Consider the following 25970-nt stretch of genomic DNA (forward strand, 5'->3'; position numbering starts at 1 on the left):
CGACAGGACTACATCACTGGTGAAGAGGACTGGCTCACATGGCTTCTTAGTGGGTCATGGAAGACGTTGCTCATGAAAGGACTAGTACTCGTTGGAGTACTGCTCATACTCCTTTGCTTATTCTCAACATGCATATTGCCCTGTGTCCACAGAATGGTAAACAATATGTTCACCACAAAACTACTAGCATATGTCTCCCTACCCCAATACGAACCACAAGCAGAGATTGAACTTGAAGAAGATGAATTTTAACTGATGATCATGTATGTTTTCACCAAATGACATGCAAGTTGAAAATGTGACTAACAAGTGACTATGCATTGATTAAACCTGTGAAAAATATTAACAACAGGAGGGAATGATAGAGGATTTTTATGAAATACAATATAATCAAGTGTGTTTTATTTTCTAGTGTTCATATATTTTCACATAACCAAGCCTATTGTTAAACAAAACACAATGCATTCCTTACTTCAGTGTCTGTGATGTCAGATAAGCATGAATACTGCTGTGTCGTTATTTTTCAGTTTGTGTGCAGAGGTTAGATAGCTAAGACAATGCCTGAGCTCTCCCCTTTCCGTTAAAAGAGGAAGTGCTATGTAATCCATTTTGAACTATAAATAAAGCAAGCAGCCTGTACTCGTTGTGTCTGTCTTCTCAGAGGCATTCACCCGTGTACACGTTCTTAAACTCTGAGTCGGTCTGCAGTGTCTTATTTCTCTTACTTGTGAACAGATGTCTAAACCCCTGACAGCGATCATCGAGCAAAGAACGAGCGGGAGAAGCGTTTCGACGGTCACCATTCGGCTAAAAGCAGTTTCACTTTCACTTTTTATGAAACGGTGCCATTTTTACATCCGGACCAGGACTACGGTAGCGCAGCAACTTCCAGCGGATTATAAGGGAAAGCTGGCCATCTTCCGCTCCTACTGCAGCAAACACATCGGCGACAAACACATCCAGCGATGGATGACCGATGGAGACCACAGTTTCACCAAGAGTGGAAGGCAGCGCCGGGAGAGTTACGCCACAATTTGCCAATGGATTGTAGATGCTTGGGCTAACATGGCTGCTGGCACTGTTGTTCGAGCTTTCGCAAAAGCCGGCATCATTTCCGAGGAGCCGCACGGCACGGAAAGTGACTCTGACAGTGAAGACAGTGAACCTGGCATGTTTGATGGAGATTTAGCGCAGCTGTTCAATTCAGACACAGAGGATGAGGACTTCGATGGGTTTGATGATAAAAATGTGAGTACCAAACTTTTATTTTGCTCCTGCTTTATTTTTAAATACGCACACTTGTATGCTTGTGTGTTGTTGATGATGACGATTACCGGCAATAGAAATGTGAGTAAGGTACCGAACTCAGGTTTGCTCCTGCTTTATTTTTAAATACTCATACGGTACTTGTATGCGCCCTATGGTCCAGTGCGCCTTATGTGTGTGTTAAATACAGTAATGGCACACATAACTGAGACTGCGCCTTTTAGCACAGTGCGTCTTATGGTCGTGAAAATACGGTATATTAATAACTAACCTCGTGTTGTGGACAAATGATCTCAGTTGTTCTCGTATGGGCTCAAAATGTGGTCATAAATATTTTGTACTTGTAAAAAAGATTTGTGCGTGCGTAAAAAAGATTTGTGTGTGGACTTAGAAAAAAAAACCCTGCAAGTTACAAGTACGGATTTTGACCCTATTTTTCTTCCTTTCATCTGATTGGTCAATGTCATGTCAATCAACAATGTAACAATCCAATTAGAGAACAGATGGGTTTGGCTGTCGAGGGGCGCTTTTTTTTAACTGCAGGTCTTTGCCTGCATACATGCACATATGTCCCTCTGTGGGGGGTCACTCCCACTAGGTTTATATCTGGGACTCTCCACCATTTGACCTTAGAACTGAAGAAGCTTCTCGGATGAGAGGTGAAACGTCTTCAAGTAACTTAAAGAAGTCCAGACGCTTTTCTTTGCAAGCTCCTTTGACATTTGACCACAAGCAATCTTTTCTGGTTTCTTTGTAGCCAGAAACCAGCTCTCTCCTCGGCTTCCTCCACTACACGCTTCCCCCACGCCAGTCTCCTCCGTCACTATAAAGGGGAGAGTCATGAGCTCCATCACCCTCACCTGTGCCGTCCAACGTCCCGCCACCAGCCTCCACTGCAGCAGGCCAGAGACCACACCCCTGCCACAATAAGTAAAAGTATATCCTTGCTGTACCCTTAATGCTAAATGTGCTAAATTAACCGCTGCCTTTGCCCCTTTGGGATTATTCTTATGTCACTGGGATGTTGACCTTTGACCTTCACATTAGAGAGATGGGCAGACATAATTAGTGTATGAATTTTAAAGTAACAGGTAATAAAGAGAGTGTAGCAAATGTAGTCAGGTTTATTACTCTGTATCACACATGAGTGCCCGAGGGAGGCGGGGCTGACTGGGGAGACACAGGAAACAGAGAGACAGGGCTGACTCGACATGAAACGATGAAACGTGGGACACGGGAACAGAAACTAAACACAGGCTGAAATGAACACTGAGGGAGGGAGAACTAAGATTACTGAGAGCCTGATAAATAAGAAGAACAAAAACCAAGAAAAACAAGAGTCAAAGAAAACCAAAAACACAAAGCATTGGGCCAGGACCCACTGCTGTGACATTTATATGTGATAAAAACATTAAAAACTGCTCAGATGTTGAAATCTTTCTACGTATACTTTAGGTTCAGCTCTCCAGCCTGGCATTTGGTTAAGCATGATTCAAACATTTGATTTTGTTTAACTGGTTTTAATTATAGTTACTTTTTGTGAACATTTGTTGCAGCATTTAAAAATACATCATTTATTTTCAAACTTTTATTTGATTTAGAGCATCATGTTTGACCAACGTAAATGTTTTAATTTCATATAAAATAACTGAAGCAGTGAACTAAATATCTGAAATCTTTCCTTCCTTAAAAGTTATAATCCTACTTAAGTTATAGTGCAAACGCTTAAGCAACAAATATACTTGATGCTAATTAATTAATATTTCCCTTTGATGTTGCAACTATGCGGTCACTTCTGTCTTTAAACAAAATAATATTTTCCAGTTACAGAAATCATAAAGTCCAAACTAAAGTGCTACTGTTGCTATATGCATTTTATATAAATCATGGATGATGGTCCTAACATGAAGGAAGAGAAAGTTACAGGTTGCATCCTTTGACTTTGTCTCCGTGCCTTTGGGCGATTTTCAGAAGGACAGATGTTTCTGTTCAATTCTTAAATCAATTTTTTCAAACACAAACACTATTTTAAAGCTTCTAGAGAGTAAAATATTAATGATAATTATAATAACAATAATAAAAACAAAAGCTCTCAGATCCATCAAACCAAGCAGCAGAAAGAACAATAACTGAAGAGAAAACTTTAACCTTGTAGACTTCATTATGTTCCAGCTGCTCTACAGACGCTGTGACCTCGAACTTAAGCAGGTCGTAAAGTATGTGCAGCTCAATAACTTCATAATCAGACCCTGTGGTATTTAGGCAGCAGAACAACTAAGAATAACAACTACAAATAATGTTTTTAGGTTTCTGTTGTACTGCAAGGTTCTGTACAGGAGAACCAAACCAAGAGCAAATATTACGTCTCATTTACACCTGAGCACGAAGAGCCATCAACATTTAGCAAATTGAATCATCTTTGTTTAGATGCAAGAAGAATCATATAGAAATGAAAAAGTACAAATAGAAATCCAGAGCAAAGATATCCTCTAATTCAGCGTAGCACATGTGCAGCTGCTGCGATTCACGTAAGCATTCGGCTCGTCGCTGTTGCAGATTTTTCTCTCGCTGTTCTGGCTCACAGCGCTGCAAACACAAAAATAAATATCCCCAAAGGTGTGAAAGGGAGCTAATTAGTAAGAGTATTGTTACTCTCCGCAGGAGTAGTCCAGCAGTAGAAATCAGTCCAATAACAAGGTGTGTAACATCTAGCAGGGTGACAGAAAAACCCAGGGTAACTTCTAAGGACCTCAACGTCTCTCACATTGTGTTTTTTAAACATGCTTCCATTTGTCACTTCAGTCTTTACTCTGAAATACAGGAAGAGAAATCATGGCTGAAACAATTTCTCATGAAACCAGGGGTGTGGTCCAACAGTCAGTTTGGTGAGGAAGGTTCCTAACTGAGAGAAGTGACCCAGAAGTATCTGTGTAGCAGCCACAATGAATCCAGATCATGAGCTTTATTAACTGATCAAAGTCTCTTCTTTCATCTTCTGTATCATTCAGTTTGCATTGGTAATGCCCATTATTGTAATGCTTTTTTAAGACCAGCAAAACTTTATTTCACTTTGGGTTAGCTGGGATAAGTGATGGATGGAGGGAATTTTACTTCAGCCACAGAAATCCTAAACAGGAAGGAGGAGCAGAGTTACAGTGGATCACTATCCAGCAGGGAAACAAGGTTTATTTCAATTTCTTGGCCATGAGTGAGATTTACTGAGTGGGCAAATTAGGGAGACGACACCATCAGATCCCGAGCCCTCCATGTGTTAATCAAGAGACGGCTGCTGTGCCACATCCATAAATAATGAATAAATTAGGAGCTAAAGCTGAAAGGACAGTTTATTTGTACCATCTTCACGTGAACACATTCAAGAACATCACAGATGAAGAAACATTAAAAACTTCCACACTACATAAAGCAAGAAAAATAGTTTTTCTTTCAGGTGGTTTCAGAAAAACAGAAACATCAAACATCTCCAAGACTCTCTTTGAAAGAACTAAAAACCTTTGTTCTCATGGTCCAATCATGAGTGAACTCCCCGATGAAGCCTTGTGTGCTAAAACATGTCAGAGTTTTAAAGGTTAAACATGAGTTTCCAAAACGTTTTGCTGGAGAACAATGAACTATTTGACTGAGTTTCAATCATTTACAGACGAGCAAAACCAGGACAGAGAAAAAAGGACAAAACTGACTCAGTAAAACAACAGAAAAGAAGATCCCATGTAGATCTGTATTATGTAGAAGTTCAGCCCAGCAACCAGTTCAGTTCAACACAAGTTTAAATGATTCTATCTGAACTCTGTGGAGCCTGATCTCAAGCTTTTTGAGTCTGACACAGAAACCAGAGGATCTTTCTGTGTCTTCAGATTCACTGTGATCCAGTGATGGGAGTGATTTCAGCCCTGAGTGATCGCGCTGATGTTTGCACAGAGCAGACAATGAGGTGAATGTTTGGGCACATTGGTAACAGTGAAACAGTTTATTAGTAACGTGGGATCGTTTGTGTGCAGAGTATGAACTGAGATTCCTGAAGCTCTTGTCACACTGGTCACAGCTGTAGTTTCCTTCCATGTGTGCACGTTCATGAATGTTACGAGTACTTGAATGTGAGAAGCTTCTCTCACAGTGTCTGCACTTGTGTGGTTTCTCTCCTGTGTGGACTCGTTTGTGTGATTTAAGCTGACCTTCAGTGGTGAAGGATGACCCACACTGATCACAGAGGTGCTTTTTAACCCCACTGTGAATCAGTTCATGTTGTTTTAAATCACTTGGTGTGGAGAAGCTTCTCCCACATTCTTTGCAGTATTTCAGTTTGTCTCCAGTGTGTCTACGTTGATGTCTTTTTAGGGTCTTTTGCCGACTGAAAGTTTTTCCACAGAGGTCACAATGAAAGTCTTTCCCACCACCACAGTGATGACAGGGTTGAGAACTGGATCCATCTGTGTCGCTCTGCTTCTAAACAAAGACACAAAGACAGTGTAAGTCAGTCCTTCAACATTTGTATCCTGAACGTCGCCTGAAATAAAGAGCATCTCTGCAGACGTCCAACTACATTTGACTGTTTCAGTTAACACACTCAGTTTACTGGGCTGCAATAACTCCAATACTACCACCATAATACTACAGTAATACTAAAATCATAACTGAAAGGAAAATCTGAATAATCACTCAGAGCTGCTTTTCCATGCAGTAGAATTGCTAACATGCTAACACAGTTTAATGAGCAGAGTTGTTCCAAACAGTCAGGCTAAAATGACAAGATAACAATATAAATACATACCTCACAGTAGCTGCACTTGTAGAGTCTCTTTCTGGTGTGGATCTGTTGGTGTCGTCTCAGGTGATGTGGAGATTTAAAAGTCTTCTCACACAGGTCACATTGATAAGGTCTCTCCTCAGTGTGGGTAAACATGTGTTGTTGTAACTGTGCGTCTGTTGTAAAGTATTTGCCACACTGTTCACAGCAGTACACATCATGTCTGGTGTGAATGCATAGGTGTGTATTTCGGTTCCCTCTCTGGCTGAAAGTTTTTCCACAGATGTCACAGCTGTATGCCTTAATTCCAGAGTGGGTAACCAGATGACTCTGTAAGGTGCTACTGTCAGTAAAAGCTCTGCCACACTGATCACAGCTGTACGCTTTAACTCCACTGTGGATGAGCTGGTGTTGTTTTAGGTAACCCTTCAAGGAAAAAGACTTTCCACACAAGTCACAGCTGAACGGTCTCTCTCCAGTGTGGATGACCTGATGCCGCTTTAGTTTAGCCCTCACAGTAAAACCCTTCCCACACTCGTCACAGGTGTGTTTTTTCTCTCCCTTTCTTCTGTGAGGTTTGTCGGCCTCCTGAGAGCGCTGACTTCTGGCTCCATGTTGGTCCTGCAGTGACAGAGATACAAACAGAGGCAGTGAGTGAAATGCAGTCGTGGAACAAACTCAAACTTCAAACTCCATTAACACTAGTTTTAAACCTGAAGGTGGAGCGTGGCACCAAACACCTTAAAGGTCTCTTATCCCCACCTGCTGGTAGTTCTAACACATTACATCCAACCTGCTGTTAAAGATAATTCATGACTGTTCAAACACTAAACACACACACACACACACACACACACACACACACACACACACACACACACACACACACACACACACACACACACACACACACACTTTTATAATTTAGATTATTTTGTTGTTTCCTATTACATATTTCTATAATTTGTATAGATTTATACAGAATTATTCAGTGATAATAAATCCTATGTTTGTTTATTCTAAAGGAACCCCGTTAGCTTCCACAACAGATGTTGCTCGTCTTCCGTCAAATACTCACATAAAATATTACACAATAAAGTGGATTCAAGATATCCACACAATTTCACTCTTACATCCACAGTGAGGTTTCACAATTGTTCAAATATAAGCAATCAATAATAATAATAATAATATCAATAACATTGAGGCACATTACACAAATTTCAAAAACAAATCATGTCTTACAATATTTACAACAACTAAAAGCTCTGTAAATCGGCTTTTAAGTGTTCATTGAAGTTTTGAATAATTCTCTAATTTTTTAAGGCAACTTATTCCACTTAAAAGTTGCTCTAAATGTAACAGTTTTACAAAAGGTTACTTTTAACTCGAGCATTTACTAAATTGCAGCTTGTTGAAAACTGTGTAATATGATGATGTATTTCATCTGGATACTGCAGCTGAGCAGAATAAATGTGGTGTGTTTAACAGAATTGCTTTCTTTAGAACTACAAGTAAGCCATAGAATATTTTAGCCTGTACAGGAAGCCAAGAAAGGTTATTATGCATTTTATCAATATTAGTATAGTATGAACATCTTCACACTAATCTGGACGCCTTATTCTGGACTAACTGAAGTCTGTTAAGATCTGTCTTATTAGCTGCTGACCAAATGATTGAACAATACTCCAGATGAGACATTACTAGTGCATTAATGACATCTTTCATAATGAAGAAGTGATACACAAAGAGCATTTCATAGCCATAGCTATGCCTTGTCGGCAGACTCATGTGACATTAGTGATGTTTGTACTTTCAGCGTTAACTTGGTTTTAAAGCCTTTAAAATATACGCCGTTCAATAGTCGACCTTCATCTGACAGAGAATGTGATGATTTTGTGGATAATTAAAGTCAGTCATATATCCACAAACACAACAAGCTGAAAGTCAGTGATGCTGCTCGGTTTGCAGTCCTGAACATCACGGCACAAGCAGGATTCACTGCACTGTTAATGTTAGCTGTGTTATATTGCTGCCTCTGTTCGGTGGTGTCGAGCCAAACGCACTTTAACGTGTGTTTGAACGAGCTGACGGTTCACTCGTTAAGCTGAAAGAAAGATGCTTTAATCACAGCAGTCACACATGTGTCCACTGCACCATCTGGAACTCTTCTTGTTTACACTCGTAATAACACAAACACTAAATCCTGCTTCTCTGGTGCTGTTGTGTAGCAGTGTGTACACCTGAGACTGTCACCTGTCTGTCTGTCCTGCACTCTCTCTCTGTTTCTTTCTCTCTGATTGTGGAATAAAAGTATGAACATGTGTTTATAAGTTACACTTGTGTTTGAATCCTGCAGCTTATCACACATTTGATTTCCATGTGTGACGACTGCAAGTGTCCAGAGTGAGGACAGACTGAGGGAGCCACTGCTGCACATCATCTGTGAGGCTTTGCACCCCTGATGATCCACCAGGACAAACTCAGCAGTGTGTGAGGAAGAGGAGGAGGAAGAGCCAGCAGCACAGAAATGAAGCCCAACAATCATGTTTCACAGTCCTGTGGTCTCAGCCTCAGATACTCATCAAATCACACAGAGCTCATGTAGAAACAAATGAACTAAATATGTTCTCCATCATTTCTGTCAAACAAAGCTGTATGAAACGTTTCCAGCTGTTAGTATCATGGTTGCTAGGCAACCTGGGCAGCGTGACGGAGGCTAGACGTCCCATTTCACGAGCCTACGAGCCTCGCACTTCGGCCTTAGAGGTCTTTGAGTACGCGGCCCTTGAGGACTTTAAAGCTGCAGAACCTGAATCAGGATACAGCCATGATGATCTCCAGCCTCGTGCTCGCCAACATTCTGACCTGAGTTAAGAAGACGATCACTGAAATGGTCTCAGCAGGTCCTTTGATGACAGCAATGAAATGCAGTGGTAAGGCTTTTTGGGGATTAAGTTCGTTTTCATGGCAAAGAAGGACGATGCAGTTCATCTGATCACTCCTCATAACATTCTGGAGTGCAGGCAAAATGCTATTATAAAAACTTAAGCAGCAACTTCTCCAGGTTCCAATATTTATGCAATTCTCAAACCTTTTGGCCACGACTGTATAACCTCTTCTGAAGTTTAGTGGATATTATACATGGTTATGCTCAGGATGTGTCGGCCAGTTTCCACTGGAAACGCCTTTTGGTTAAACTGTCAGCGAGGAATTTGCATTTGCACTGTTACATTTTTATATAACTTTAATGCACATAAACAACAGCTGCTTGTTTCAGTGAAAATACATTGATGGGTTTTTAATAAAGTTGTGCAGCTGTAAAGTATTTTGTCTGGTGTCAATTCTATCGTCAGCTACATCGTTATGGCAAATGTTCAAATGTATATGGTGATAAATATCTTTGGTCATATGGTCCTGCTCTGTCTGTCACCTTCTGTGTTGAGCTCATTGTTTCCTCTGTAGTGGCTGAGCTGAGTCCAAGTAGCTGAAAATGTTCCTCTGCTGCTCCGTCAGACTCTCCTCCTCCTGCTGATCAGCTGGGACACAAAACAGATCTTTGTTAGGCTCCACACTGCACTGAAGAGTCAAAGTGTCTCATATGTTCATCTGACAAGTAAAAGAACACATTTTTGTTTCCCGAGGTGGGCAACTTGTTGGAAACAAACACAAAAGGTTTGAGCACTGATACCTGCCATTGCTGCCATTGAAAGATGCAACGCCAGCAATGTGGATTGTCAAGACTCAAACCAATCATCAAGCAAAGACAACAGGGATCATTTGTTTCTGTTTATTTAGCATTCACAGCATTTGTAGTTGCCTTCTGTGCAGGGGAAGTCCACGCACACTGTGTGGTACCGCCATCCGCAGAAGGTGCATTCAACCTCTGTAAGAGAAACGAGGTTGTCTGAGACTGAAATGATATTAACTAAAGAAGTGGTGATTTGTAAAACTTCACATTTTGATCCGGGATGTACTCTGCATGAAACCAAGCGCTCACTCTTCCTGCTCAACAAATGACAAGGGCGGAGCCTTATACCACGTGATACAGAAGCTGTGCCGTGTGATGCTAAAATTAGCAGGGAAACAACAACGGAGAGCACGTCAGGGATGACGAGAAAGTGACAGGAGAAAATCCGTCCCGGTCAACCACCCAAACATCAATAACGGGAACCTTATACAGCGCTTCCCTATACACGTCGAACTCCCGCAGGCACAAAGACATTACGGAGGCTATCACTTATCACCTGACCAAAGATATGGCTCCATCAACACTGTGCAAAACGAGGGATTTAGGAAAACGATCAACACCCTAGACAAACGCTACACAGTGCCGTCCCGCAACTATTTTTCTATTGTTGCACTACCTGCTCTGTACACGCAGCGTCGAGCAACGGTGGAGACGGAATTTCAAGCAGGACAACATTTTGCTGCAACAACAAAACGTGAGACATTTGTTGTTTTATGTTTATTTATTGTTATGAGAGAATCATGATCTCAATTCTAAGCCAAAAAATCGTGATTCTCATTTTATGCAAAATGGTGCAGCCCTAACATTAACACAAAACTATTGTTTCACCAGAGAAACACACATGAAGAGAGAGAGAGAGACAATAACAGCTACCAAACAGTCGTCATAATTCGTCACACAATGAGAAAAGGACAAATCAACAAGTAACAATGACTAATTAATATTAAAATCTGTAACATAATGTATTGTTTGGAGTTTAGTCTGATTGGTTCAGGATGAGCTGCCATTATCCAATCACACGTCTGCTTACCTGCATCTTTTCTCTTTTTTCTAACCTGAGCACCTGATGGCTTTGAACTTTTGTTATCCAACTTCCATTGGTTTGAATTTTGCGCTCCAGTACAAACACAAATCCCCCAACCCGAGGATCAGCACAATTAACCTAACAGCAGGCACGTGCAGAGGGGGGGGCTAGAGGGGCTTGAGCACCCGCCCCTTTCCTGATGGGTGCCCAAGGTGCCCTTTTGTTGAAGCAACTTTTTTTTTTTAAATTATTATTATTTTTTTTTTATGTGTGTGTGCGTGCGGAGTCCTGTCTGTGCCCCTCAACAATAATATTTAACTATTAATCACAGTTTTGCTAAATAAAAGGATCTGGCTTGCATCAGTCACATGATCACATTTAACCAATGATCGCCCTTGACGGCAGAACGCGCTGGTTACGAGCCGGGAACGAGCTCACAAAGAGCACGCGCATTTTTAGCGGTCCGGAGCTGTAGGAGAAACACAAGTTAACTCAGAGACACAGACTGATGCGACACAACCAGTAAGTAGGTGTACAGCGCACACTGTAGTGTGTAGCACACAGGAGTATTAGCTTATTACGTACACGTTGGTAAGCTGTCTTGTTGCAACTGACGAACAGAAACAAACGAGCGTGCTGTGTGTGCAACAGCGCGACAAACATTACCTGTCCTTTTATTAACTGCACAAGTAGTGCTGGTCACAGCTGCTGGCTACCTGTGTAAGGCTGTCATGGGTCTGTAGCTCTGTCACCGTTTTAGGGAACATATTTAGTTTTAAAGTAAGTTTCCGGGCTTTTCCTGCCTTTCTGGAGGGATTATATTTCACTAAAAACGATCTAATATGCATGTCCACATAATTATGCATTATTATAATTATAATATATTAAAAACACACGCTGTATTTTAAAGAACATACATTAAGAAGCAGATTATATTAGATTTATATTTTAAATAAGACAAAAGTTGGATTTTACAGCAGTAAAATGATTGTATCTCTACAGTTTAAACATGTAATAAGCTTTGCCTCTGCACAGAGTGGATAGTGAAACAAATGGAATCATCATAAATACATTATTTCATATTTATTACTTCCCCCTCCTCATTGCTTTATTATAGTAGCTCTAATAATGAATAATAATGTAAGGATTCTGGATCAGCACCATGATGCTCATAGTATATACAGTATTCTGAAGAAGGTCTAAAATGTCACTGTGTGTGCGTGCATGTGTGTGTTTTATTTAGATGGATTTTTAAAAACATATTACTCATGATATAACATTGTGCAGACATGCCTGGTAAGGACATGAGGAGGAAACAGTAGGAGCTGTGTGAGGCTACTAAAGGCAGGGCTATAACATTTTTCTGTCATCATTTTATTTTAGATTAAGTGTAAGAGTTGTTAGGTGTGGATAATTAGATTATAGTTTATTGCAATAGCAAGTTGTGCCTTGTTCTCACATAGACAGCAAGTGCAGAGTGATATATGAAATGATGGGATGGAAGGAAGAAGAGAAGCAAAGAGTGATTCACAGGCAGAGCTTAAATTATTTCTCACAGTTTTTTGTTGCCTTATGGTTCCAAGCGCTGTCACCAATCTTTGCATTTTGTTATTATCTCATGACACTTGTTTAATCAGCTACCATCTCTCCTGTGGACTTTTTACTGTCTACAGTCTCAGACCAACACAGCCCTGCCCTCCAGCACTATCCACATGTAACCCTGGTAAGATTTACAGCAATCAGAAGTACAGGGTTCTTTGAATGCATCGTAGTCCTTGTCTGATAGTTTAATTTCCGGGCTTGCCCTGAAGGCACCATCTGCAGCTCCGTGCGCGTGAAGGTGTGGTGTAGAGGAAAAAGGACGGCAAGGAAAAACTCCATGCTGCCGCGGAGCACGGTTTTTTCCAGTTGAAAGAGAGGAAAGAGGTTTAATTAACATTTGTGAGAGAGCTGTCGTTAGCGGTGAACCACAGACGGGTACCTACCTGAAAGGAGTCGGAGTATTTCTTTGAACTTTTTGAACTATTCTGGTGAGTTAGCCTAGCTCACTTAGCACCGCTATTGCAGTTCAATGCACTGGAAAAAATAACTAACCAGTCAGAATAGTAGTAAATGTGTTTAATGATGTTTAAGATGTGTTTTCATAGTATTGCAATGTTGTGACAGTTTTGGTTATTATGAGTGTCTAGTGTTTTACTTTCTTGGGCCTGCTAGTTCAGCCGCGGCCAGCTAAGTGCTTATGCGCAGTTCACGTGCAATAGCTGTGCTGTTACTGTAACTGCGGGTGATGCACAGTAATACCGGTGTATTTACTTTTAATGTGTCACAAGATGCAAATTTATTTTAATATTTCAAAAGAACCAAGGACATTAGGAACAAGGACATTTAAGGAATGTGGACATCTAACATTCTGCGTATTTGTGTGCAGACTGGTTTTTTTTGTTGAGGTACAGTTCCATGGGTGCCAAGTGAGGAGCTGGTATCGTGGGTCTAAGACACTGTTGCTGCTGTGGAGGCCTTCTCTGTGTCAGGACGCCGACACGTTGATGCCTGCCGTACCAGGAGGGCGGTAGGGAAAAAACAAAAGGAAGCCCACCTGAGAGATACCTTATCATTTTCTTTTGCTACTTTTTCTCCGCCTGAGATTCAGGTCATTTTCAGTTCTTAACCCAAGACAGTGGGTAACTGAATAAACTGACACCATAAGGAACTGGACACTCACATGCTATTTTCTTTTCTTTTTCCTTTTCTTTGGGGTGTTGAAATATTGTGTTTCTTGTCTTACATCTATTTTGATTGTTTCAATTATTTTTGTGATGCATTTGAGATGGTTACTGCATTTGGAGGTATCCCTACATTGAGGATGAGCAAAGGGAACTGATCCAAAAGGAAATATATAAAGCAAACTTTGTTTCACAAGCCTGTGGTCGTGCGTGTTATGTGGGTTGGAAGTCTCATTGCTCTTACAGAGTTGCTACCGCCAATCTCCTTCCCAAACCTAGATTCGGATATTGTAGACATTGCACTTGGGCGAGCAGTATAGATCATCTCTTTATAGATAGAGGGACACACGTCCAGGTTACACACAGCAACCCCTCAACAGCAACATTGTACCCATCAGGTAAAGCATCGGCTACGTTTGCTTTGTCTTGTTGCCCATATTAGATTCTTGATGAAAGTGTGTTGTTGTTATTCAGCCTGGTTCAATGTGCCCCTTTTCAGAGGTGGGACCAAGTCATTGTTTTGCAAGTCTCAAGTAAGTCTCAAGTCTTTATCCTCAAGTCTCAAGTCAAGTCTCAAGTAATGTCAGGCAAGTCAGAGTCGAGTCTCAAGTCACTGGTGTAAAAGTCCGAGTCAAGTCACAAGTCTGAAACTTTGAATTTCAAGTCCTTTCGAGTCTTTAAAAAAAACAAACGAAAAAATAATGTTGCAGTTATATGCTAAATGTAAATATTAGACCATGTAATTTTTAAATCTGTGTTTTTCTCAACACATGACAAAATAGTGAACTTAGAAAATATACACAAATTGTGAAATTGCACCTCTTTAAAATGCAGCTCAATTAAACTTAGCTCCAAGAATAATTTTCACCGACAGTTCTGAGATAAGCTGCGTGTTATTCTTGGATGCGGTTGTAGGACCAGCTTTAAAATCGCATGACAAAAATATCATACACATTAAAAAAAACTGTATCGCCAACGTAGCCTGGAAAACATTTGCTAGTTAGATGAAGTCAGCTATCTCATTGTAGCATATTTATATGCATATTTATAATTATACGCTTCTTGGAGTGAGTGCACACACTCATGAAGTTTAGTAACTTCAGGTCACTGCAACAAGCCCAGGTACAGTTTACCGACGGATGGGTGCAGGACCTTGAAATGCACCGTGTAGAACGAAAGACCATCGTACGTATCATAAGTTTACCAGTCTCACAAATCGTCGTCATAAATACACATTCCTTAACCGTTTATTAATAGGACCTTTGAGCTCAATGGTAATTAATTAGTAGTGGAAATAATTTCTGGTACCCATCACAGAAATGTAGCAGTGACAATAATACTGTATGCTGTAATCGCACTGGGCAATTAGTGATACAAAAAACCTGTTTTATCCTGTGAATAAAAGTATATGTTTTTGTCAATGTACCATAATAACAGAAGCGAAACGCAATATTGTGTCAGGACAATTCACTATTTATGCACAATAAATAAAGGAGCATAGCGCGACAATTTCTGTTCTTGCTTGTAACCTATATCACCAGTTATGTTATGAAAGTGACGTATTAACTACTAAAAAACACTGACCTTCGTGTAAATGCTTGGAGCAGACTAACCTGTGAGCTGGAGGGTTCTGGGACGTTATATTTTATCTTTGAATGGCTGCAATCCAGGCCATCCGTCGCGTCTTTGTTACTTCGGAAACATGAACAATTTCTCTTCAACGACGTAATCCGATAACAACCGATCTCTTTACCCGTCGGCTTCCCGTGGCTGTCATGCGACCGGCTATTGCAGTTAATAATACAACGGCTTCTTGACATTTTTGTGTTTCTTTTTATCGCTGTATAACTGATTTTAATTGAAAGCCTGCGTGTGCTAGTACCGCTTGCCACGAGTTCCCAGAATCCTTTGCGGTTCTACCCGTGAATGACGTCACATTTTCAATCTCTATATAATATGCATGTTAAATTTTATATTTGGGGTAAAATATCAAGTCTTTTCAAGTAAACCGGTTCAAGTCCAATTCAAGTCCCAAGTCATTGGTGTAAAAGTCCAAGTCAAGTCACAAGTCTTACAACATTTTTTCAAGTCAAGTCTAAAGTCATAAAATTAATGACTCGAGTCTGACTCGAGTCCAAGTCATGTGACTCGAGTCCACACCTCTGCCCCTTTTTAACTTTGAGCACCCGCCCCTTTAAACCTCTCTGCACGGCCCTGCCTAACAGACCTACACCTTAGTTCACAGATTCACTTTGTCTAAGGTTGATTTCTGGGATTTCACACAACCCAGGATTCAGATCGTGAATCCATGATGGGCTTGGATTTACATCATTATAAATGAAATGTGCTCTACTTGGAAGCAGCCGGCCCCGCCCCTTTTGACGGGTTGTGTGAGACTTTAAATCATCAAACTGTAAATTATAAATTTAAATTGTTATTGATCCTTTACCCCGAGTCCTAAAGTTATATTTATTTTCTTACTCTTCTTATATTTATTGTTTGTTTACTTGCACCGCTGTAACTGCAGCCTCGTCGTCTCGTCTCTCTATATGCTGGACTGTCTGTAGCGGAGATGACAATAAAGTTTACTTTGACTTCAGCAGCGCGCAGGCGCACCGAGGGCTCTCGCGCTCACTTTATAGAATTTAGAAAAAACATGGGTGCAGATTATAAGTCTGTATCATAATATCTGTTTGTTGTTTTTATTTTGTTTTGCGAGTTGGTTATTAGATGCCGCTCCAGCCAGCCAGAGACTCCCCGCCGCCCCGCCCTCTCCTCCCTGTGCCGCCAGCAGCAGGCGCACCTCGCAAACGGAGGGCGCCCTTACTCCCAGCAAATGGCTGATAGAAAACCGATCGGTGCCTACGAATTTCCCAATATGCGCTGGCATGACGTCGGGGAAGCATGGGTACGACCGATTATTTTATTGTTTTCTTGCCCGTGATGCCCCCCCCACCACGATGCATTCTATTGGTTTGCACACTTACACACACCCAGCTGTGGTTTCCTGTTTTGCTGGACTCTGGAGAGCCCCGCCTTTAACGCTCTTCTCTCACAGAGAGCAACAGAAAACTTGGAAAAACTCCAGATTGACTGAACTCAGTTCAAAGTTACCTTGACACCTTTAGATGTGAGACGTAGTGATGGTCCGCTTGAAGCTGACGCTCCGGTGCGTGTGTCAGAAAGATCAACGCGCTGCTTCAGAAGCACCGTGTCGAGGCTTGATTCGTTTGGCCAGAGTCACGTGATCAGTGACGTCTGAAGCTTCGTTTAGAACGTACCTTTTTTTAAATCGAACTTTATTGAAACACAATGAGTATACAACATACAAACAGATGAAGTTTACAAAAGAACAGAACATGAACATACAGAACCAGGAGTAAAAAAATGATGATATGAGTAGGCGAAAAAAATCAACATATAAATATTGTTCTGAGAGGCTTTTTGTTGGTTGAGTCTGAAATTGATTGTATGTACAATTCATATCCTTATAAAAAGGCAGAAATATGGTGTTTTATTAATAAACTTACATTTATGGATATAAAATAGCTAAAAGTATTAACAAATTTTTTATAAAAAAACATTTATCATTCTTCCTGGGGAACTTAAAGAAACAGAATAAAACATTTTCCATCGTAAAGAAAACTCCCTTACAATATGGACAATAACAAAACTGCTAAATTCTTCCAGAATCTCTGTGTAGAGGAACCAAAAGAGATGTGCCACAGTTTCTGGATGATCCCCACAGAAAGTTCAATTAGTATTTATGTCTCTTTTAAATGTTACCATATAGTGACTGGCTGGGTCACATTTATGAAGAATTTTATATGAGATTTCCTTCACCTTGTTCACAATTAGATATTTATGGGATCATCCAGACTGTCTTCCAGGTGATATCTGGAACATGTCGGTTCCAGTAAGATATTCTATATATGGGAGAGACATGATATCTTCTTGGAATAAACTACGTATTCTCTTATTGCTGTTACCAAGTTCCTGTGAAAAGCAGATTTTTCCCACTGCTGACTCAGCTGGATCAGGGAGAGTGACTGAGGCAGATATTGAGCTGTCAGTGTTTTTATATAACATTAAAGTCCCTGAGGGTATGGCACCAAGCACCATTGAGAATTCCCCAACACTGACGGGAAAATTATATAGTGTAAGGAAGTCATTGTAAGTAAGTAGTGCTCCCTCGTTAAATTTTAAAACTTAGTAGCGGCCGCCATTGTTGGCAGCTGAAATTTGGCTGGGCCGCGCTATGAATTCTGGGATATGGTGGGCCACGAAGGACACACCCGACCCATCCTTCAAACTCGGGGGAATGAAGGACGCATTTGAAGGAGTCGAGGAATCGGGACAGCCTTCGTCGCCTGGCTGTGACGTCATCGGCCTTCAAATGCGGCCTCCGGAGGATGCAGCCGACGTTTTGGGACACAGCTTGTGTGTCTTTGTTGGTCATGTGACCTCCCAGGGACTACACATGGAAACGAGCAGTTTAGCTCAAATCTGGCAGGTTTCCATCGTCTGTTTTTGTCCTGATGTCCATGAACATGAACACTGTCCCTGTCAAACACGTCCAGATAATCTGATCCAGTGTTGTTCTTCTTCTGTGGTGTTTGTGATGGAGCAGCAGCTGCTGATCCTGATGTCCTCCACCAAGGGGGCAGCAAATTCAGCTGACTGTCATCATTTATTAAAAAGATGTAACAATGTGACATAATGCAATATAATAGTGTCAGTTACACATTGTGGGTTGCACTGTGGCCAGAATGGACATTACCTCCTGCCTAATGGAAGCTGTCAGCCATCCTGCAACCATGAATTAGATAAGCAGAAGTGAAGGGATTGTTAACAACAATTTAATAATAAAATGTAATGTGATAGTTGCACTTTATTAGCTCCCCACAATCGTATGAATAATAACCATGAATGCACTGCATGCTCATAGCAAGTTCTTTAGGTTTAAAGTGAGATCCTGCTTTAAAGGGCGCTTCATCTGCTGGGAATGACATGTTTCTTCTAGTATGTAAGGCTCAGCCCATCTTACTGGGACTTACTTTTGTAGATCCACATGCTCTAAACCTGCTGCTCCATGATTGGTGCAGAAGCTTTAAGCTACTATTAACAAATAATGACCATGGACTTAGTTGTTACTACAATAACTTATCATTGAGCAACTTTTAATTTTACTTGTAAAACTATGCAAGTAGAATTGAATGGGGCACAGTGAGCTGAGCACAGGCCCACTCTGTGACACTCAGAGGTTTGTGGATATCATACTGAGAGTATTGGACACAGTGCAGCCAGCTTGCAGCCACTTTCCCACCACTTTAGCACAATGTTTACATGAGACTCAGCCACACTAATGTTCCTGGGCAGACATGTGGTGCAGCATGGCTGATGGCACTGTACCTGCAGCTGTCATGGACAAGAACCACTCAATACCTCACCCAAGCCAAGCCTGTGCTGATGTTGTGATCTGAGACCGAGACACTAACCCAGGATCATGATATGATGTTGTGAGAGTTTCACTAAGAATTAGCTCTGATTACAAGATTTCAATCTATCGTAACTCTAATTTGTATTTACTTCAGTTTGTTCATCTTGGAGCTGTGTGCAGCTGAGGACAGTCTTATTATTACCAGGTGAGGATATGTAACAGCCACAGTCTGTAGAGATGATGTCACCATGGAGTGGTGATGTCACTGGAGCTGCCAATATGTGCTCCAGCCAAAGCTACACCAGAGGGTTGTGCTGTGTAACAGGTTGGTGCAGCTGGTGTTATCTACATTTGAACATTAGGCAACAGTCTCATGAAGACACTTTCTATTGTTCACTAAAGACCAACAATAACAGAGACAAAGGGAGAGCAGCAGAACTAGTGCTAACAATTAGCACTGCTAGCCTGCCCACCAACACCAGCTAATGTTCTAAAAACGATGATCAATGATTTTGCTGTAACGGCTCCAGCTGTCTGTGTCAGGGACACGTTGGAGATGAAGTGAGTGATCCAGTGACAAAGGTTTGGAAAGCTGCAGTCAGCTGAGACTAAAGGAGTCACCTGACCGAGAGACGAAATGTTTCACTGAGAACGTCCAGATGAACAGAATCAACCTTTGGGATAATCTGTTCCACACATCCATGTTTCACTTACTGCATTATATTTCCTCATTGCTGTGCACACAGGCCTGTGGCTTATAACCAACTCCAAGTTCAGACTCAGAGGCTGCTGAAGCTGTTTTCTGGAACAGAGACGTGTTGGATATAAAAGCAACTCTTCTTTATGTGTCAGCACTGAGGAAAGGAGCAGCTTCGTTTCTAAGTGTATGAAGGACTGTAGCAGTGTGTGTGTGAGCTTTATTTCACAGACAGAACCATGTCAAAAACACAACTTCAGGTAAAAACAATACAAAATCAAAGAGTCTGATCAGAAGGATTAAACAGAGGAGTGTGGGACTGTTTTTAACAGACAGCAGGTTAAGCCAGGCTGGAGGAGTAAACTGAGCCTCGGTGTGAGCAGCAGTGTGTTTGACAGGAAGCTGAGATAAACAGTCTGGAGCCCATTTAGTGCTTCATATGAAAGTGTGAGGATTTGAAAGCAAATCTAAAATCAAGCAGGAGTCAGTGTGAGAATGATTTGTGCTTTTCCTCAGTCAGATGCTGGGAGTTTCAGTTCATCCATGTTCAGCGTGCTGTGCTTTGTGTAACAGGAGAATATGACAGTATAAATCAAGTCTTCATGTCACTGAAAGCCTCCACAGTCTGCTATGGAGGTGCATCAGTTTGGATTTACAAGAAGAACATTTCTTAAACCTGCCACAAGATGGCGCTCCAACAGAAGGGATGTCCACAGTGTAACACAGACACACACATACTGTGTGAATGTGTGAGTGAATGGGCTTTCAACACAAGGCTTCTGCTGCTACCTTTAATGACATAATTAGCTAACAAGAACAAACTGTTAATTACCACCAAAGAACGGCTCCAGATTTTAGCTGCTGACCATTTTGTGAAACGTTGATTACATCAGCTTATTGTTGATTTTTCAACCTTAATATCAGCTGCTTTAAAGGAGCCTCGTTCTCTGGCAGTAACACTTTTCTTCACTAGATGCAGTGCAGGCACAGTCTGTGTTTCTAAACTACACACTAATGTTCATTGTTGTGCAGCTAAATCCTCCCTCTGGATGGGAAGAATCCCTGTCAGGCTTCAAACACCTGGCTTGGTGTTCTGGAGCTAATGTGTCACCTGTGAGGACTCTGAGATGAACACACAGCAGACACTTCAGTTCTCCGTCTGTGTGTCCTCAGTTTCCCAGCATGCCTTGGCTGTGGTGGTGGAGGTGAATGAGGGGGAACATGCTGCTCTGTCAGCACTCAGGTTTCATACCTGGTGATCTCAGAGGACAAAGCGGCGTTACAGCAGCGCACGTTGATGAGACCTGATGCTCTGAACAGTTCAGACTTCAGCCTCACTCTGAGAAAACAAACGACTGACTGTCAGCAGCAACTACACCTGCTCCATCAGTGACGGAGAGAAGAACTGAGACTGAGAGACATACAGCTGCAGGTCAAAGGTCAGAAACGCCCGCTCTTTGTACGGGTCAGGAGTTAGTACTGCAGAGGTCAGAGGTCAGCTTGCTGACAAACCATTTGAAACAGTTTGGAGCTAAAAGCACAACAGCAGAGGAAAGAAGAGACACTGCAGAGATGATGCAAAATATTGTGTTTTGTTCTCAGCTGTCAAAAAGTGTAACACACGTGTTCCAGCACAGCCTTTGTGTACTTTCACTTCTCCATACTGTCCATTGGAAATCCTGTTTGTTACTTTTTGATTTCAGTCCATGTGTCCAAAGCAAACTTCTGTCCCACACTTTCTCTGCTGACTCTTCACCGATGCTCAGATGATCTCAGATGATTTCACCAGAACTCATCAAAATTCGGGCTCCACAGAAACCCAGACGTCACTAAACAAGCGTAACAAGCAAAGTGAAAACTGGTCGTTCAGCTTTATTGACCAAAGATAAGCTCACATGTCACCTCATGACACAGACACTTATTTCCACAGCATGCACGAGGACTGACAATAAGTGTCTATAAAGCCACTTCTATCTGCCACACCTGTGCTTCTGTCATGGTTGCTCTCCTCTCACTCTGTCATTTATCCACAGTCTGCCTCCCTCTGCTCCGTCAGCTGACGTCCTCTCTACACCACCTGCTGTGTTTTATCCTGCAAAAACACATTTAAGAAGCGTTGCACCGAGTAACGGGAGGAACTGCTATAAAATCCATTTAAAGGAGGTGGTGCTGAGTGCTGTGACTGGGGTCCCACCACTGACATCACGGGTGGAGGACATGTTGGAAAACTGCTACAAAGTGCTGTGCAGCCAGCAGAGCTTACAGTCTGTCCTGTGTGTCATACAGGCTCTCACACTTAGTGTTTCTGTGACACATTGAAGAGAAGTTTGTGTTGTTCACAGTTGTGCTTGTACTGAGTGACAGCTGACATGACCTAACAGGAATAATGTGTCTGTGCTGAATGAGAAGTAACACACAATGAAGTCTTGATGCATCTCAATCATCCAGGAAAGTGAGTCTGTTGCTTCTGTTCATCTGGACGCAGCGTTTTGTGGGAGAAACGTGTCGTCATCATCAGGTGACGTCTTCAGTCTCAGCTGCAGGTTTCAGTCTTACAAACAGGACATTTGCATAAAGACTGAAAGCAGCTGCAGGAACGATGGGCTGGGAGCTCCGTTCCTTCATCTTAATTATGCAGATTCTCAGGACCATTGATCAACAACCACTGATCCATGTCCATGAGTCCCATTCACAGAGATGTGGGAATGGCTGCAGTCACAGCATGTAAGATGGAAATAAATGAGAAGTATTTAGCTGAAGTGGATTTGATTTATGTTACTTCTTTTTTAACTTGTAGTTCTACATTGGAAGATTATTGTGATATTGAAATATAAAAATACATTTATATTCTATTATTTTCTCAAAATAAGCGTCACACTCGTGGAAGTCGGTGTAGCCGCCGAAACGCCTGCATTTATGGAGACTTTCAGCCCCAGGTAGGCCAGTTATGGATCTTGGGATCCACATTATGTCAGCAGCTGTTCTCCACCGTGAACTGTGTTAAAACACTGTGTTGGTGGGGACAGTGGGGACTGTTCATTGGCTGTAAGCCGGTCACATGGACGTTTAACTGGTGCTTTGATTGCTCTGTAGTCTGTTGTGCCTGTGAGCTGCTCCTAAAATGAGACAGATTATAATTGTCACCATTCTGTTAATGACTCTTATTATGTGCGCTCTCCTCCACTGTCACACTAAACACATTAAACCTTTATTTTTGTGTAAAGTCAGGATTTATTGGCTCTTCTTAAAAGCGTCATGAAGTGCAAAACTCAGCAAACATTATACAAAAGTAGATTTAGAAGCTGAACTGAAAACATTTAAAGTGACAGTCAGCACAAATCCAGCTGACATCTCCATCCAACCCAAGTCTTCATTTAAAGTCATTATAACTGTGACACACGTTTGTTACAGTATTAATCCTGCCTGATGCTGCAGGGCCAACATCATGAAACAGGCTCAGCATTTATTTCCATTATGAAACTTTATCATTAAAAACAAACCATTGTTCTGCAGTCGTCCCAGGACTGTCGGTCAAACGTTCTCTCCACATGTTTAAGGCTGAGCTCACTTTATCGTCTGCCTGAAGGAGGGAAGCAGATGTTACTAAACATCACAATAAAACATATGAAATGGGTGCACATGAGGAACGTCTGCACTGTTAAAGCCATGCAAACATCTTCACACATGAAGCAGCAACACCTCTCAGTTTAGCAGCAGCTGGTAAAAGCCACAGTGATCCTGGAGCCTCCCTGAAGGACTCGTTCATCAGTAACTGTCAGGAGGACGATTAAACCTTCTGCACACGTCCTGTAGTTACACACTCGGGAGGAAAGACGACGTCCTCGCTCTGCAACATGATCTGTGTTTCATCCAGGACGCTCAAACACAGACTGGTTTCCAAATATTAGACGCACTGGTTCTTCATGCGTTTCTACCTGAGCACTCAGAGTCATTTCTACAACAGGCCTCCTTCACCTGCTGGTGCCTCTGTTTCTGTGTTTGGCTGTTTCCATCAGTGCCTGATGTTTGTGATCTTTGATCTGTTCTGAAGTCTCTCTTTGTAACACAAATGTTGTTTGGCTTCTTTTGCAAACAAGGCAAAAGAACTTTAATGGATTCATTTGCTGATCTTACTTTTCTGATGCAAAGCCGTCCTTTCAACGCTTTAGAAAGAAAACCAAACAATGTTTTTAAAACTTTCCCAAAATGTAAAAGCTATTAAAACCATAAACTTCTGCTCCTTGATCATGTGATTCTTCTTCTAGACTGTCTGTAATTGTTATTGCTGATTGTCAATAAAGTTGTTTTTTATAAGTTATGTTGTAAAGGAAGCTTGTGGCGAGGGAGGAGGGGCGACTAAAAGCAGGTTCATATAGTGGGAAAGTCCTCAGGTCATGTGAGGATATTTACTGATGCGTCAACACTGTCAGATAAAAGAACGGCTGCTGCATTTGTTCTCCCACAAATAAGTTTGGTGATGAGTAAAAGAATTACAGATGATGTGGCAGTTTATACTGGGAGCTGGTAGTGATGTTACTGGCTTGAACTGGGTGGAGGACGCACCAATATGGAGGTATGTGGTTTGCTGGGACTCTAGCAGCGTGCTAGTGAGCACAGGTGATATGTCTTCAGACTCTAGGCAACATATTGTTTTTGATATACTTCATTTACTGTATAGAATCAAACACAGAGGGATAGAAGTGGATTTCTTATGGCTCCCTGTGAATATCGGTGTTGATGCAATGAACAGGACGATAAGTTTAAAAAGGTGCAGCAAGAAGAAGTCGTGCAGGTTTGACTATAAAATACAGTGAAAGTGAGGTGAAGAGTATAATGAAGGTAAAGATGAAGGACGAGTGGCAGGCACACTGGGACAGAGACGGGAAAGGCAGATATTATTATACAGAAAACAGTCGTGTAGAAGAAGCTGCAGCAGAGACCAGGATGGAATCTGGAGAGTCAGAGTTGGTCACACAGGCTTGAATAGCACACTTAAAAAGGTAAACATGACACAGGAAGTGTGACTTCTGTGGACCAGAGGAGACGTTTGACGGGTTGTTAGCGTCGTCAGGATGCTGGATGGAAACGCTGTGCCTGATAGGATGATTACAGGCTGGACTTTGTCTTCCTGTTACAGATGGATCCAGGCCCTGGATGACTGCTGGACACACATGACCCACACTAGGCTGCCTTCATCCATCCTTTGCTGAATAAAAGCTGGTTGGTCTGCACCTCACCGCTGCCTCGAGCCTCCTTCTTTAAAGCAGCAGAGGCTCTTCATTCAGGTATCACAGCTCGAGTTGTTCTGCAGGAGACCCAGAGTACTGTCCTTGGTCCATAATGACATTAACTTTGATTCATGTCAACATGAAGCCTGAACGTCTGTGATGAACACACTATCAGCATCACTGACATATTTCATCATTTAAAAACACTTCCTGTCACTGTGGTGGTTACAGTGACATCATGCAGTTTGTGCTTTGACCTCCAGAGGGCGACAAATCAGCACAGACAGAGAGCTCCATTCAAACTTTGCTGCCATCAGGAATAATTCTTCAAATATAATCATCAGTGTTTGAGCAGTTATGATATCAGGGACAATCTAGACATGTGTGACAATACTGAACATGTCACATGACACACCTCAAACATCATGTGATCCACTCTCAGTCTGCACTTTCAGTCATGACTTCATGAATTTATGATCAGTTTACTCCTGAAATATTCAAATGCTGCAGGGTGAAGAACAACAAAGTGCTGACACATGTTTGTGTTTCAAACAAGAAAACCAGCAGAAATAAATCATCTTTGGACAACATGACAGAGATTAGTGAGTTTCCAAGTTGCACTTGAATGCAGCACAGACAGATTCTGATGTTCGTGGTTGTAAACGTGTCCTCAAACGCCGCTCTGACTCTTTCCTTCCTGCTCAAAGTTCCTCTTTTCTGAACTTGGTGTTTGTGCCTGACGCTGATCGTCTCCGTGTGGAGCTCCGTGTGAAGGTAACGTTAGCAGTGTGTAATGTTTCCTGGCTAACATCAGCTGTGTGCAGCTCAGTTCCAGCACAAATCTGCCGCTCCATAGTTCACGGTAACGGACTCATGAGGTCGACCGTTAAACGCTCTCCCGCCATTTTGTCTGTGTGCGCGGATGTGTACGTTTTTGTTACCACTGTCATCTCATCAATAGCCTATTTGTAAAAGATCTCTGTTCATAGTTTAGTTGGATTTTAAAACTCTGTAGTTGGACAGTTTTATTTTGGACTGATGCTAAAATTCTTGCTGATTGTTTCTGTCGAGGTTTTGTA

General features: G+C 41.7%; 1 protein-coding gene across 1 annotated transcript in view; it reads left to right on the plus strand.

Moving 5' to 3' along the window:
• Positions 1-877: 877 nt before the first annotated feature.
• LOC146672535 (uncharacterized) overlaps positions 878-25970 on the plus strand; it is a 39076-nt gene continuing 13983 nt past the window's right edge. Inside the window, exon 1 of the mRNA XM_085400878.1 lies at positions 878-1248. Within this exon, the coding sequence (XP_085257004.1) occupies positions 970-1248 (279 nt within the window). The 5' untranslated portion in view covers positions 878-969. The remainder of the gene's footprint in view (positions 1249-25970) is intronic.

This window comes from Rhamphochromis longiceps, linkage group LG3, assembly GCF_057381845.1.
Source record: "Rhamphochromis longiceps isolate RC_006_pf linkage group LG3, R_longiceps_female_GT1.1, whole genome shotgun sequence".
NCBI lineage: Eukaryota > Metazoa > Chordata > Actinopteri > Cichliformes > Cichlidae > Rhamphochromis > Rhamphochromis longiceps.